Here is a 13,156-nt window from a genome sequence, read left to right on the forward strand (position 1 = left end):
CCATGGCCGACCCCATCATGGACCTCTTCGACGACCCCAATCTCTTCGGACTGGACGCGCTGACGGACGAAGGCTTCGCTCCGGCCCCCCATGACCCTATCGAGGAGGCGCTGGGGCTGGCAGGGGCACTGGAGGAGCCGCCGCCAGCACCCGAAAACGCCCCACCAGAGCCCGAAAATGCCCCGCCGGACCCCCCGCCACCGCCACTGCCGCCCCGGGAGCCGCCAGCGCCGGATGCCCCGCCGGAGCAGGATGTGCTGAGCCAAGGGAACCCCTTCATGGGGGTGTCCGCCACAGCCCCGGCGCCTTCCTCCTCCTCCTCTTCCTCTGCCGCGGCTCTGCCGGCTCCCAAAATCGTCATCCTGAAGGCCCCGGCGGGTGGCTCGGCGCCCGGCGCCCACGTGGCGCAGCTCCAGGCGCCGGCCCAGCCGCTGGGGGCGGCCAACGGGGGCAAGGTGACCTTTGCCAAAGTGCTCACGGGCACCCCGCTCCGGCCCGGTGTCTCCATCGTCTCCGGTAATGCCGTGCTGGCTGGCAAAGTGACACCGGCTGGGCCGGGTGCTGCCGCCGTCCACCGCCTGGTGCAGCCAGGACGGCCCGTGAAGCAGCTGGTGCTGCAGCCCGTGAAGCCGCCAGGTGCTGGGGCGCCCCTGAAGCCCGCCGTCACCCTCACGTCGGCTCCCACCCAGGTGAGAGCAGCCGAGCAGGATGGAGAAACATTTTCCATGGCATTGGGGGCAACGGGGGTGGAGAAACATCTGCCAGGGCGTTGGGAGCAACGAGGATGGAGAAACATCTGCCAGGGTGTTTGGGGCAACAGCAATAGAGAAGCGTCTCCCCTGGCGTTGGGGGCAACGGGGATGGAGAGACATTTCCTGTGGTGATGGTGGTGGCTTCATGTCTTCTCTTCCCACCTGCAGGGCGAGTCCAAGCGCATCACCCTGGTGCTGCAGCAGCCACCGGGTGCCAACGCCACCGCTGGGCAGCGCCACGTGGTGCTGGGCAGCCTGCCGGGCAAGATCGTCCTGCAGGGCAACCAGCTGGCCGCCCTCGGCCAAGCCAAGGGCACGCCGGGCCAGCCGGCCAAGGTGGTCACCATCCAGCTCCAGGTGCAGCAGCAGCCGCCGTCGGCGGCGCCGCCAGGCACCCAGCCCGGCGCCAACCCCCAGAAGATCCAGCTGCTCCAGCAGCCCCCGGCCGCAGGGCAGCCGGCGCCTGTGGCCGTCTCCTCCGTGCCCCCGGCGCAGGTGGTGGGCAGTGCGGGCCAGCGGCTGACGGTGCCCCTCAAGGTGGTGCTGCAGCCCCAGGTGCGAGGCAGTGGGGTGGGATTTTGCAGGGGGACATGGGTGGTGGACGCTCTAGAAATGCTCAAAACTGGGTTTTTCACCGTTTTTTTCTTTATCACTTGCAGGCCGGCTCGTCTCAGGGCGGCTCGCCAGGGCTGTCAGTGGTGAAGGTGCTGAGTAGCGGCGAGGTGGCGGCGCTGTCGGGCCCCGGCTCGCGGGGCGCCTCGGAGGAGAGCCGCAAGCTGGAGCACCAGAAGAAGCAGGAGAAAGCCAACCGCATTGTGGCCGAGGCCATCGCCCGGGCCCGGGCCCGGGGCGAGCAGAACATCCCCCGCGTCCTCAACGAGGACGAGCTGCCCAGCGTGCGGCCCGAGGAGGAAGGCGAGCGCAAGCGCCGGCGCAAAGGGCCCGCCGAGCGCGGCGGCCCCAAGGAGGAGCGGCCCCGCAAGGGCAAGGGCCAGGGCGGCGCTGGCAAGAGCAAGGGCCGCGGCAAGCCCAGGTGAGGGACYTCGGAGCCGGGGGGACCTCCCTGCTGCCCGCTGGCCGTCCTCACCCTCTGCTCTTTCTCCACCAGCACCATCACCCCCGTGGTGGGGAAGAAGCGGAAGCGCAACGCCTCCTCCGACAACTCGGATGCCGAGGTGATGCCGGCCCCGTCGCCCCGGGAGGAAGAGGAGAGCAGCGTACAGGTAAGGAGGGGCCACCGGTGGCGGTGTCCCACTTCCATCCAGCGGGAGACGGGGGATTTCCGGAGGGCATCCCACCTCCTCGTGTGGACTTGAAGCCTTTTCTYACCCGTGACGTTCTCTCCTGATGCCTTTCTGCCTTCTCCCTTTTTCACTCAGAAACGGCGCTCGAACCGCCAGGTGAAGCGCAAGAAGTACACCGAGGACCTGGATATCAAAATCACCGATGACGAGGAAGACGAAGAGCTGGATGTGACCGGGCCGGTGCGGCCCGAGCAGCCACCAGCCCCGCAGCCCCCCGTGCCCGAGCCTGAGCCCGAGGGCGAGACCTTGCCCTCCATGCAGTTCTTTGTGGTGAGTCCTTGCCGCCGGGGCCGGGAGCTCTTGGGACCGGTGCTTCGGGAACRCCGCCGCCGCCGCTTGACCCTCCTTCCTCCCCAGGAGAACCCCAGCGAGGAGGACGCTGCCATCGTGGACAAGGTCCTCTCTATGCGGGTGGTGAAAAAGGAGGTGAGCGGGGGCTTCCCCGGGGACGCTCCCGTGGGCTGCTCCCACTGCGGCTGCGCCCGCCAAGCGGGTTTTTGGTGGCATTGACGCCCCTTCCTTGCCCTTCGCAGCTCCCGTCGGGGCAGTTCACGGAGTCGGAGGAGTTCTTCGTCAAGTACAAGAACTAGTAGGTGTCCCGGCAAGCGGGTTTTGGCCGAGGAGAGCGTTATGGGATCTTGGCTCGAGCTGTATAAACTGARTTAAGGGATACGCGACTTGGCGTGAAAGAAGGCTGGCTCATTAATGCCTTGCCGTAACKACGCGACGGTTAAAGCTAGGGTGATACCACCTGGATTCTTGCCAGTTTCTTTCCTGCGGGCGGGAATTTCCTCCTTGGGCCCAAATACTTTGAGGGAAGCAAATTTGGCAGCTGGGCTGCAGGATTAACGCTGCCGCGTTGCCCCCTTCCCCTCTCAGCTCCTACCTGCACTGCGAGTGGGCCACCATCGACCAGCTGGAGAAGGACAAGAGGATCCACCAGAAGCTGAAGCGCTTCAAGACCAAGATGACRCAGATGCGGCACTTCTTCCACGAGGTACGAGGCTGGTTCGGGGGGTGGGAGATGGAGCTGGTGGAGGGGGGACGCCGGCGGCGCGGCACCCTCCTCACCTCGCCTCTCCTAAAGGACGAGGAGCCCTTCAACCCAGACTACGTGGAGGTGGACCGCATCCTGGACGAATCCCACAGCGTCGACAAGGACAACGGGGAGGTGAGCATGCACTGGGTCTCGGAGCGGTTGGGACCATCCATGGGTGGTGGTGGGCGCTGAGTAACCCCAACCGTCTCCATCCACCTTCCCTTTTTCCTCCTGGCCAGCCGGTGGTCTACTACCTGGTGAAATGGTGCTCCTTGCCCTAYGAGGACAGCACCTGGGAGCTGAAGGAGGACGTGGACGAGGGCAAGATCGGGGAGTTCAAGCGGATCCAGGCGCGGCACCCGGATCTCAAGCGCGTGGTGAGCCCTCTTGCCCGCCCGGCCCGGCTTTCCCCCCRTGTCCGCCCTCTCCTCTGGCAGCCCCGCCACTTGCTCCGTGCCCGTCTCTCCCGCAGGCCCGGCCCCAGGCGGGCTCCTGGAAGAAGCTCGAGCTGTCCCATGAGTACAAGAACCACAACCAGCTCCGCGAGTACCAGCTCGAGGGCGTCAACTGGCTGCTCTTCAACTGGTACAACAGGCGAGTGAYGGGGCCGAGCCGGGGCGGGCACGCGCGGCTCCAAGGACACCTGCTCCGGTCTCCTCCGCCAACCAGGACGCCCCTCTGCTCACCGCCCTGCAGGCAGAACTGCATCCTGGCCGACGAGATGGGCCTGGGCAAAACCATCCAGTCCATCGCCTTCCTGCAGGAGGTGTACAACGTGGGCATCCGTGGCCCCTTCCTCGTCATCGCGCCGCTCTCCACCATCACCAACTGGGAGCGGGAGTTCAACACCTGGACGGAGATGAACAGCATCGTCTACCACGGCAGCCTGGCCTCACGGCAGATGATCCAGCAGTACGAGATGTACTGCAAGGACTCCCGGGTACGGCCTGAGGGGTGCTCCCGGGGGCTGGGCGGCCAGTAGGAGAGGACATCTGGGTCCTTGCGGGCCACGAGTGCTGCCACAAACCGCCAGGGTTTGTAGCTGAACGTGGGCGTCAGGAGCAGGGCGAGGTTTGGGCATGGGAGGGGAGAAGTTGGAGTCTCCTTCACCCGTTCCTCCCTTACGGGTCCGCTGCCCTTCTCCGGCCAGGGCCGCCTCATCCCCGGGGCCTACAAGTTCGACGCGCTCATCACCACCTTTGAGATGATCCTGTCGGACTGCCCGGAGCTGCGGGAGATCGAGTGGCGCTGYGTCATCATCGACGAAGCCCACCGGCTCAAGAACCGCAACTGCAAGCTGCTCGACAGCCTCAAGCACATGGACCTGGTGAGCCCTGGGGGGGGACGTGGAGTCTCCTTCTCCCTCTCCCTTCTTGGTGGGGGGTTTCCCCAAGGGGTCCTGGTGGCGTCCAGACTCGTCCCATGCTCCGGGGGCTCTCTGTGCCCATGGCAGAGGTGAGGATGACCGCGCGGGGACGGGCTCGGCTCGCCTCCCTCCGGGCCCTCACGCTCTGCCCCCACCTTGGATGGCAGGAGCACAAGGTCCTCTTGACGGGCACCCCCCTGCAAAACACAGTGGAGGAGCTCTTCAGCCTGCTGCACTTTCTGGAGCCTTCTCAGTTCCCTTCTGAAGCCGAGTTCCTCAAGGACTTTGGAGACCTCAAGACGGAGGAGCAGGTGAGGAGGAGAGCCCTCACTGACCCCTTCTTGGACGTGCAGGTCCTGCCCTGCCCGTGCACCAACTCTCCCCTTGGTCCCGTCCCCAGGTGCAGAAGCTGCAGGCCATCCTCAAGCCCATGATGCTCCGGCGGTTGAAGGAGGATGTGGAGAAGAACCTTGCTCCCAAGCAGGAGACCATCATTGAGGTGGAGCTGACAAACATCCAGAAGAAATACTACCGGGCCATCCTGGAGAAAAACTTCTCYTTCCTGTCCAAGGGTGCTGGCCACACCAACATGCCCAACCTACTCAACACCATGATGGAGCTGCGGAAATGTTGCAACCACCCCTACCTCATCAACGGTGAGGGGCAGGCGGGGCTCGAGGGGCTGGGGTCTGCCCCTTGTCCTCTCTCCAGCAGCAGCCACAAGCAGGCGCCTCGTGGGAGAATGTGGATGGCCCATCGCTCCCCAGTCTCCCAGCTTCGCCCTTTCTTTCGTCAGGGACTCGGTGGCCTCTTGGGTTTGGGGCTTCTCTTCCCTGACCACGTACAGTCCGCAGAGCCCGTGTAACCGCCCCGGCGTGCTTGATATCACGGGGAGAGGAGTTCTCCACGTCAGCTAGTTTGCCTTTGATGCCGCCAAGGTCTCGCTTTGGCGGGGCGACCCCCTAGGGCTAGGGGGCTCCCCAAGAAGGTCTCGCGCGCGCACGCATGCAGCCGCCTCAGTCTGCGCCCCTTTGACTGTCCCATTTCCTTCCCTCCTGACGCAGGCGCGGAGGAGAAGATCCTGACCGAGTTTCGGGAGTCRTGCCACCACCACGTGCCCCACGACTTCCACCTCCAGGCCATGGTGCGCTCGGCCGGCAAGCTGGTGCTCATCGACAAGCTGCTGCCCAAGCTCAAGGCCGGCGGCCACAAGGTGCTGATCTTCTCCCAGATGGTGCGGTGCCTCGACATCTTGGAGGACTACCTCATCCAGAAGAGGTGAGCGGGACGCGGCGCTGGAGAAAGCAGGGGAAGGACTGGGGGGAGCTGGGGACGTTCGTGTCCCCCCCTGCTCCGGTTCTCCCACCCCGGCACACGACTCTCGGCCACCCGCAGGTACCTGTACGAGCGGATCGACGGGCGGGTGCGCGGCAACCTGCGGCAGGCCGCCATCGACCGCTTCAGCAAGCCCGACTCGGACCGCTTCGTGTTCCTGCTGTGCACCCGGGCGGGCGGGCTGGGCATCAACCTCACCGCCGCTGACACCTGCATCATCTTCGACTCCGACTGGAACCCACAGAACGACCTCCAGGTAACGGTGGCCCGCGGCCCGCGGCACTCCCCGCCTCGCCGTCGGCTTGGCCCAACTTCTTCTTCCCTTCCCTGCGCAGGCCCAGGCGCGGTGCCACCGCATCGGGCAGAGCAAGGCGGTGAAGGTCTACCGCCTCATCACGCGCAACTCGTACGAGCGGGAGATGTTCGACAAGGCCAGCCTCAAGCTGGGCCTCGACAAGGCTGTGCTGCAGTCCATGAGTGGCCGCGAGGGCAACATCGCTGGGGTAATAAGGCAATGGGGTTTGGCGGTGGCTTGGGAGGGGACCTGGAGACCTCCAGGTCTACGGTGGCTTTTGCGGAGGGCCACGTGGTGCCTCGCTGGGTGTCTACATGTCTTCGGCCTTCTTCTCTCCCACCATGGGCAGATCCAGCAGTTCTCCAAGAAGGAGATCGAAGACCTGCTGCGCAAGGGGGCCTATGCTGCTATCATGGAGGAGGATGATGAGGGCTCCAAGTTCTGCGAGGAGGACATAGACCAGATCCTGCTGCGCCGCACCACCACCATCACCATCGAGAGCGAGGGGAAGGGCTCCACCTTTGCCAAGGTACCTCTGGGCGCTGCCGTTCGTTGCCCCCGCGTTTAACGAGCCCTTCGGGGCGTGGCGCAGGTAAGCCGGTAGCACCTCTGCTTTTAGTGTTTCCATTGCTCTTGTTTCACGCCGCTCCTCCCCTCCGCAGGCGAGCTTCGTGGCCTCCGAGAACCGCACCGACATCGCCTTGGACGACCCCAACTTCTGGCAGAAGTGGGCCAAGAAAGCCGACCTGGACCTGGACCTGCTCAACAGCAAGGTGAGGGCGGCCGGGGACCGCCAGCAGCGGGGCTGGGCGCCGCTCCGGCGGCAAATGGGCTCCCTCTTCTCCTCGTTTTTTTTGGCTTGCTTCCCCTTTCCAGAACAACCTGGTGATCGACACGCCTCGGGTGCGCAAGCAGACACGGCACTTCAGCACCCTGCGCGACGACGACCTGGTGGAGTTCTCTGACCTGGAGAGCGAAGACGAGGAGCGGCCCCGCTCCCGGCGCCACGACCGCCACCACCACACCTTGCACCACGCCTACGGCCGCACTGACTGCTTCCGCGTCGAGAAGCACCTCCTGGTCTACGGGTGAGGACGCGGACCTCCGTTTTTCCTCTCTACTCCACGCGGTTGCTTCAGAAAGCCCTCGTTCCTGCGTGTTTCCCCCCTCCGTTTCCCCGCCTGGGAAGCTGTAGGTTTTGGTGGTTCCTCGCGGGGAYGTGGTTCCTCTGGAAGTGAGGGGCTGGTGGGTTTTGCGCCCGGTGGGGAGCAGGCGCCCACCACCCCGCAACCTTGGCTCTGCCGGCAGCTGGGGGCGGTGGCGGGAGATCCTGTCACACGGGCGGTTCAAGCGGCGCCTCTCGGAGCGGGACGTGGAGACCATCTGCCGGGCCATCCTGGTCTACTGCCTGCTGCACTACCGGGGCGACGAGAACATCAAGGGCTTCATCTGGGACCTCATCAGCCCTGCAGAGAACGGCAAGGCCAAGGAGCTGCAAAACCACTCGGGTGAGGGTCCCCCGCAGGCGCGGGAGCTACGGGGCCGCGGGGACCCTCGGGGTCCCGCTCTGACCCCTCTTTCTTCTCCCCTCCTTCAGGCCTCTCCATCCCAGTGCCCCGGGGCCGCAAGGGCAAGAAGGTGAAGTCGCAGAGCACCTTCGACGTCCACAAGGCCGAATGGATCCGCAAGTACAACCCCGACACCCTCTTCCAGGACGAGAGCTACAAGAAGCATCTCAAGCATCAGTGCAACAAGTGAGGGAGGCGGGAGGGATGTCCGGGCCGCTCCGCCACCATCCTGGCTGCGCCCGCCACCTTCCCTCATTGACTTTGCCCTCTCCGCTTGCCCAGGGTGCTGCTCCGGGTGCGCATGCTCTACTACCTGCGTCAGGAGGTGATCGGTGACCAGGCCGAGAAGGTGTTGGCGGGGGCAGTGGCCAGGTAGGAGCCTCCAGGCCCTGTCTCCGGGCTGCTCCCGGCCTTGAACCTCCCTGTTTCACTCTCCCCCGTCCCGTCCCATCCTTCCAGCGACATCGACATATGGTTCCCACTGGTGGAGCAGCTCGAGGTGCCGACTGCCTGGTGGGACGCCGAAGCTGACAAGTCCTTGCTCATCGGCGTCTTCAAACACGGTGCGCGCGTCGTCATCGGGGCGGGGGGGAGACGGGACGGGGAAAAACGAGGTGGGTCTCCGTACGGGCGCCCGCGTTGAAGCTCCAGCCTCTTCCGCAGGCTATGAGAAGTACAACACCATGCGCGCCGACCCCGCGCTCTGCTTCCTGGAGAAAGCCGGCCGGCCCGACGAGAAGGCCATCGCCGCTGAGCAGCGCCTGGACGTCGCTGAGGGGTGAGCCCTCGCCCCTCCGGAACAATGGAGGGTTTTGGGGAAGGGGGCGAGAGCTGCCCGTGATGACTCGCCATGCTAATACCGACCGGCCCTGCCGGCCAGGGCGAGGGGCCYGGCACGTCTGGCGGTGCCGGGATGAGTTGAAACCTCTTCTCGGGAAGAGCTGAAGGCGCTCACGCCGCCGTGGGGAGGCAGGCGGCGTCTCGCTGGGGATCTGGCTCACGCGCCCGTCCCCATCTTGCTCCCCCAGCGTGGATTTCGACAAGGACTGCGAGGACCCCGAGTACAAGCCACTGCCGGGGACGGCCAAGGAGCCGGACGATGAGGTGAGGCGGCTCCGGGCTCCGTCCCTTTTCTCTGGCATGCCCGGTGGCCTCCAACCCTCAGAGGGGGGAAAACCGCCACCTCGGGTCCCTCTCCTCCCTCCTAGACCGACCCGCTGATGCTGCTGGACGAGGAGATCTCCGTGGTGGACGGCGACGAAGGTAGCCRCTCCGGAGGGAGGGAGGGAGGGAGCTCCGGTGCTGGAGGCAACTCTGGAGCAGCCGCCCCCTAACCGCCCCCCTTCCCTCCGTCTCCCTGCCGCCAGGCCAGCCGGCCCAGCCGGGGCAGCTCTTCTGGCCACCRGGCTCGGCGCTGACGGCTCGGCTCCGGCGCCTCATCACCGCCTACCAGCGCAGCTACAAGCAGGAGCAGCTGAAGATGGAGGCGGCCGAGCGGGGCGACCGCCGGCGCCGGCGCTGCGAGGCCGCTTGCAAGCTCAAGGAGATGGCACGACGCGAAAAGCAGCAGAGGTACCGGAGCTGGTGGGGGGCAGGTGACGGTCCGGCTGTCCGTCCGGCTGTCCGGTGCGGGATGCCCGTCCCTGCTTTAACTCGCTGCCCGCAGGTGGACACGGCGGGAGCAGGCGGATTTCTACCGGGTGGTGTCGAGTTTCGGCGTGGAGTACGACCCCGACGCCCGGCGCTTCCGCTGGGGCCGCTTCCGTGCCCTGGCCCGCCTGGACCGCAAGACGGACGAGAGCCTCACCAAGTACTTCCATGGCTTCGTGGCCATGTGCCGGCAGGTCTGCCGCCTGCCACCGGCTGCCGGCGACGGTGAGCGCGCAGAGCCCGCCGGGAAAGGCGGAGCCGGGCCGCGTTGTCCTCCAGGACCCCGTGCGAGCGCGCAGGGTGGGGATCGGAGTTGCGACAGGTCCCAGCTCAGGATCAGAATTGCGGCGGGTCCCGAGTCAGGATGGGAGTTGCAGCGGGTCCCRAGTCGGGATGGGAGTTGCAGCGGGTCCCGAGTCGGGATGGGAATTGCAATGAGTCCCGACTTGGGATGGAACAGCACAAGGTCCATCCCGGGGAGGACTGCGGGACCCCTCGGCCCTCCCTCGCGCTGGTTTCGGTGGATACGGGAGCRGTGGGAAGGTTCCCCCCCCATCCCGTAACCTGCCCCGCGTCCCGCAGAGCCGCCGGACCCCGCGGTGTTCATCGAGCCCGTCTCGGAGGAGCGGGCCTCCCGCACCCTGTACCGCGTGGACCTGCTGCGGCGCCTGCGGGAGCAGGTGCTGTGCCACCCGCTGCTGCCCGAGCGCCTCGCCCTCTGCCAGCCCCCCGGCCCCGAGCTGCCCCCGTGGTGGGAGAGCGGCCGCCACGACGGCGAGCTGCTCCGCGGCGCCGCCCGCCACGGCCTGGCCCGGGCCGAGGCCGCCATCATGAACGACCCCGACTTCTCCTTCCTCGCCGCCCGCTTCGGCTTCTGCCAGGGGCGCGCGGGGACGCCGCAGCCCCCCGCCGCCGCCCCACTGCCTGTGCCCCCGCCGGTGCTGCCCCCCAAGCCCGACTCGGCCGAAGACTCCGACTCGGAGCTGGACCTCGGCAAGCTCTCGGCCTCCACCTCCGAGTCGTCCTCCTGCTCCGAGGACAGCGATGACGACCGGGGTGAGTCGCGTGCCTGCTCCCTCCCTCCCCACGTATCCTGCTTCCTTGGGCACCACGGTTTGCGTGGGTCCCTTTCCCGTTGCTTCCTGCATCCCGGTGTCGCCCGCATCCTGGCATCGCTTCCATCATCCTGGCATCGCTTCCCACACCCCAGCGTCGCTTCCGTGCATCCCAACATCACCTCCTTGCATCCCGGTGTTGCTTCCCACATCCTGGTGTTGCTTCCCCGCACCCTGGTGTTGCCTCCTTGCATTCCAGTGTCACTTCCCACATGCCAGTGTCGCTTCCCAGATCCTGGCATCCTTTCACTGTATCCCAGTATTGCTTCCCCACACCTCGGCGTCACTTCCCAGTGCCCCGGCATTCCTTTCCCGCACCCCAGCATCCCTTCCTGTGCCCCAGCATCCCTTCCCCGCTCCTCGGCGTTGCTTCCCAGCACCTCGGCATCCTTTCCCACACCCCGGCATCCCTTCCTGCACCCCAGCATCCCTTTTCCTGCACCCCCGGCATCCCTTTTCCACGCCCCAACATGCCTTCCCGTGCCCCGGCATCCCTTTCCCACATCCCTGGCATGAAACCAGGCCCCCCCGGGGCGCTTGCTTCCCTCCCGGCTGCCYGGGGCCTCCTGGCTGCCCTCAGCCCTCTCCCGCCCACCGTTCCCAGGGCCGGACCCAGCTGGCGGGACGAAGCTCTTTGAGGAAGAGGAGTCGCTGCTGTCGCTGCCCACTTCCCGGGAGGGTGACTCACCACAGCCCCTGGCCCTGGGGCTGCCGCCAGAGCAGCCGCACCTGCGCGAGTGGCCCAAGGTGAGACCCAGTGGCCGGAGGGGACTCGTTTCCCCACGTTTCCTCCCCSTTTTCCGCTCCCCGCCACCGCCGGCCCCATGCGAACCAGCCGYCTTCTCCCTGCAGGACCGGGCTCTCATCCACCGCATCGACCTGGTGTGCCAGGCCGTGCTGTCGGGCAAGTGGCCGGCGGCCCCCCAGCGCAGCCCCGAGCCCGGCGGGGGCCAGGCGGACAGCGGCACCCGGCTGCCCCCCGACTACGCCACCCCCCGGGAGGAGCCGCCRGCACCCTACACCCGCCTGCGGCACGGCCCCGAGGACAAGGAGTTCACAGTGCAGATCAAGGATGTGAGTGGCTGCCCCGAGGGTCTCCCTCGCGGTGGGCGCCCACCGCCGGGGCTCCCCGCCGACGTCTTTCCCCCTCTCCCGTGGCACTCCAGGAGGAAGGCATCAAGCTGACGTTCCAGAAACACCGGCTGGTGCCCAATGGCGCCCTGCGGGACCGCTGCCAGCACCTCCACCCGCCCGGCCACAAGAAGAACAGCAAGAAGCTGGTGGAGGTGAGCGGACACCGTGGCGAGGTCGCCCACCAGCGGTCTTCCTCCGCCCCCCGCCGGCTTTTTGGGAGCCGGCCTCGCTCATCCCTCATCCCCGCTCATCTCTTGCCTCCAGCTGGAGCTGCAGTGCCTGGAGGGGCTGCGGGGCCCCGACATCGACCTGGAGGCCCGCATCCCCGTGGTGCACAAGGGCGACGGCACGCTGCTGGTGGGCGACGCGGCTCCCCGCCGCGCCGACCTGGAGAGCTGGCTGCAGGCGCACCCCGACTTCGCCGTGGACCCCCGCTTCCTGGCGGTTAGCGCATCCCCAGGGCGGGCAGGCGGTTTTCCAGCTCCACTGAGCCCCTTTCTCACCCTCTCCTTCCTCCGATTTCTCTCGCTCTAGTATATGGAGGACCGCCGCAAGCAGCACAAGTGGCACCGCTGCAAAAAAACCGGCACYGTGGAGGCTGGCTGCCTGCCCGGGCTGGAGCGAGGGACGGTGCCTGGCGAAGCCAACAGCAAGAAGGTGAGGTAGCCCCCAGGACGATGTCCTCCCTGCCCACCTCCTTGCATGGCCGTCCTGGGAGTCAGAAATCCCCTCTGGGGCTCACTGGGGTTTCCATCTGTCCCAGGTCCCAAAATATCCAGGCAGGAGGGTGGGAAGGATGATGTCCTTGCGTGGCCGGGCTGTCCTGGGAGTTGGAAATCCTTCTGGGGCCGTTTGGGGTTTTCATCTCCACCGAGTCCCAAAATATTGAGGCGGGAGGGTGGGAAGGGGGAAACTCTGCATTGTAGAGGATATCTCTACCTTCGTGGAGGACATCCCTCCACCGTCATGGAGGATTTCCTTCTACGATCATGGAGGATACCTCTCTACTGGCATGGTGGACGTCCCTCCGCCATTGCGGAGAACGTTCCTCCATGGGCATGGAGGACATCCTTCCGTGATCGTGGAGGACATCCCTCCACCAGCCAAACCAAGGTGGCGGGGAGGGTGGGGGGGGAAAGTATTTCACCACCCTGCCGCCCCTCGCCAGGGCTTCCTGCCAGACCCCGTGATGAGCCGGCTGCTGCCGGAGGGCAGCCCCAAGCTGCGGGGCCGCCGGGCCGGCGTGGACCTCTCCAAGATGGTGTCGCTGATGGGACCGGCGGGGCCTGGCTTGCTGGGGGGGCTGCACGGCCCCTTCGCCCCCGGCCCGGCCCCGGGCTCCTACGCCGCTGTGGCCGCCGCCGCCGCTTCGTCCTCAGCCGCCCTGCTGCACCCCGGCGCCTTCGCCCTGGCCCCCCGCCACAACGAGGAGGATGAGGAGGACGAGGAGGACGAGGAGGAGGAGGAAGACGAGATGGACGACTTGTCTCAGGGCTATGCCAGCTCCGAGCGGGATTTCTCCCTGCTCGATGACCCCATGATGCCGGCCAACTCGGACTCCAGCGACGGGGCCAATGAGGCCGAGTGAGCGTGCGCGC

At 66.5% G+C, this 13,156-nt stretch overlaps 1 protein-coding gene across 3 annotated transcripts; it reads left to right on the top strand.

Moving 5' to 3' along the window:
• The first annotated feature begins 2 nt into the window (after nucleotides 1–2).
• On the top strand, nucleotides 3–13,150 carry CHD8 (chromodomain helicase DNA binding protein 8). Of its 3 annotated transcripts, none has more exons than XM_026056357.1 (37): nucleotides 3–689; nucleotides 921–1,307; nucleotides 1,412–1,785; nucleotides 1,861–1,975; nucleotides 2,132–2,326; nucleotides 2,414–2,482; nucleotides 2,590–2,645; nucleotides 2,936–3,053; nucleotides 3,144–3,227; nucleotides 3,335–3,472; nucleotides 3,568–3,689; nucleotides 3,792–4,035; nucleotides 4,246–4,422; nucleotides 4,629–4,772; nucleotides 4,862–5,117; nucleotides 5,526–5,739; nucleotides 5,857–6,052; nucleotides 6,132–6,299; nucleotides 6,441–6,620; nucleotides 6,754–6,864; nucleotides 6,968–7,179; nucleotides 7,400–7,599; nucleotides 7,689–7,845; nucleotides 7,942–8,031; nucleotides 8,119–8,222; nucleotides 8,323–8,437; nucleotides 8,688–8,763; nucleotides 8,868–8,922; nucleotides 9,027–9,231; nucleotides 9,326–9,534; nucleotides 9,892–10,365; nucleotides 11,029–11,171; nucleotides 11,277–11,498; nucleotides 11,591–11,710; nucleotides 11,823–12,002; nucleotides 12,093–12,215; nucleotides 12,727–13,150. In XM_026056357.1, exons 1-37 carry the CDS (start codon nucleotides 3–5, stop codon nucleotides 13,144–13,146), a joined length of 7,140 nt encoding a protein of 2,379 aa, XP_025912142.1. In that variant the 3' UTR covers nucleotides 13,147–13,150. The 3 variants fall into 3 exon arrangements, with proteins under 3 accessions (XP_025912142.1, XP_025912143.1, XP_025912144.1); XM_026056358.1 differs by having other exon boundaries at nucleotides 7,400–7,569; XM_026056359.1 differs by lacking the exon at nucleotides 11,823–12,002.
• Nucleotides 13,151–13,156: the final 6 nt, after the last annotated feature.

Source organism: Apteryx rowi, unplaced genomic scaffold, assembly GCF_003343035.1.
Source record: "Apteryx rowi isolate R43461 unplaced genomic scaffold, aptRow1 scaffold_1309, whole genome shotgun sequence".
In the NCBI taxonomy this organism is placed as follows: Eukaryota; Metazoa; Chordata; class Aves; order Apterygiformes; family Apterygidae; genus Apteryx; species Apteryx rowi.